This window comes from Cyprinodon variegatus, unplaced genomic scaffold (genome assembly GCF_000732505.1).
Source record: "Cyprinodon variegatus isolate N-32 unplaced genomic scaffold, C_variegatus-1.0 Scaffold683, whole genome shotgun sequence".
NCBI lineage: Eukaryota > Metazoa > Chordata > Actinopteri > Cyprinodontiformes > Cyprinodontidae > Cyprinodon > Cyprinodon variegatus.
Window position 1 is genome coordinate 76,818 of NW_015151136.1, and position 1,678 is coordinate 78,495.

The 1,678-nt window shown below is 43.8% G+C and overlaps 1 protein-coding gene across 1 annotated transcript in view; it reads left to right on the forward strand.

Annotated features, from left to right (window-relative positions):
• Nucleotides 1-1,678, forward strand: part of LOC107097300 (filamin-B-like) — a 75,771-nt gene that overhangs the window by 69,243 nt on the left and 4,850 nt on the right. The window contains exons 44-45 of the mRNA XM_015394398.1: nucleotides 564-782; nucleotides 913-1,116. Of these exons, the coding sequence (XP_015249884.1) occupies nucleotides 564-782; nucleotides 913-1,116 (423 nt within the window). The remainder of the gene's footprint in view (nucleotides 1-563; nucleotides 783-912; nucleotides 1,117-1,678) is intronic.

The window sequence follows — 1,678 nt, forward strand, 5'->3', positions numbered from 1 at the left end:
AGAAAAGCTCTTAAAACAGTATCCACTTTGGTTCATCCAGATACAGCTCTGATAGGGACTTCGTTGTAAATATAACCCTGGATAAAGCACCGACTGCAGGGAATTAGCAGTCATAGACCAGGCTCTGTGCTGGAGGCGAGTGAGGATGACCAACGCTTCTAGGACTAAATTAAAACGGCTTTTTTACAGGCACCTAAAAATCTCTTGAGAGCATTCCTTATTTCTACCTTTGTTAAAATTATTCTCTACTCTATTCCCTTTTAATTTAAAAAAGCTTAATCTACAACCAGTCCCTGATTGGCTGCTGTGTCGCGATTTCACAAAATAGTTCAGCTCGTTTCAACTTCTGCATCCCTGCTCTGGACTCTTCATGAAGTGCTGCTGTTTGACAATACCTTAGCTCTATCTAGTAGCAGGAGTTGAGGGCCCTTCCCTGCCGGGTTTGCATAGGAATTCTTTGTGAATCCACCGCACTTCCCATTGTCACCGCACCATTCTATTCAATACCAGGACAGGAATGACATATTGAGGGAATTTTAGAACCCAATGTCTTCCATTTGTAGGAACCCAGTCAGAGTTCATCATTAACAACACTAAAGCTGGTCCTGGAGCTTTAACAGTGACCATTGAGGGTCCCTCCAAAGTGAAGATGGACTGTCAGGAGATCCCAGAGGGTTACAAAGTTCACTACACTCCCATGGCCCCGGGCAGCTACGTGATCAGCATTAAATACGGAGGACCCAACCACATCACTGGGAGTCCCTTTAAGGCCCGAGTCACAGGTACGGTGATCAGAATCAGACCCCAACCCCTGTGGGTGGAGGACGATCAGTCCACAGTTAACAGCTATGTACAATTCTGATGTATTGCCTCTAAAGGCGCCTTTCCCTTACTTGATTATGTTTTAATCAGGTGCTCGGCTGGTGAATGCGACCAACTCCGAGACGTCAACCCTAATGCTGGATCCAACTGTACGATCATCCAGCAGCTTCCTTCAGAGCGGCCTGCCCAGACCGGGAGACTCTGATGCCAGCAAGGTGCTGAGCCGAGGATCCGGACTCAGCAAGGCCTTCGTGAGCCAGAGAAGCAACTTCTCTGTGGACTGCAGCAAAGCTGGTAAGACCCTGATCAGACCTTCAGCTGTTTGCTAAATGAGACTGGAAGATCAGCAAGATCAGTTCTTTCCAAGATAAGCTGATGTTCTCATTCATGTTTTAATAGGACATAAAAGTTAAGGTTTAGTTTATTTTTAGTTTAAATTGTTGGTTCTTCTCGTTCACTGAAAGGAAAAACTCACAATGGTGACAGAAAAAAAGTTTATGAATAAAAAAAAAATGTTTTCTTTGGAAATAAGTGAAATTAAGACATTTCTTTTCAACCTTGCTTCAAATAAAATCCCCTCATGAAAACAGGCCTGGACTAAAATGATCGTTCCTCTAGAAAAGACTGAGAATAATGTGACCAAAGGGACGCATTGGATCAAGATGTGTCTACAGTCTAGTAATCAGTTAGTGGGCCTATATATAGGGCTACAAGGAGTCATTGCTTGTGACGTGGTGTAGGGCTGGGCGATAAGACGATACATATCGTACGAACGATAGAAAAGTGTCTATCGTGCTAAACAGTTAGCAGAGCTGATTCAGTATATTAAAGGGAAAGACAATGAATCAGCTCTGCT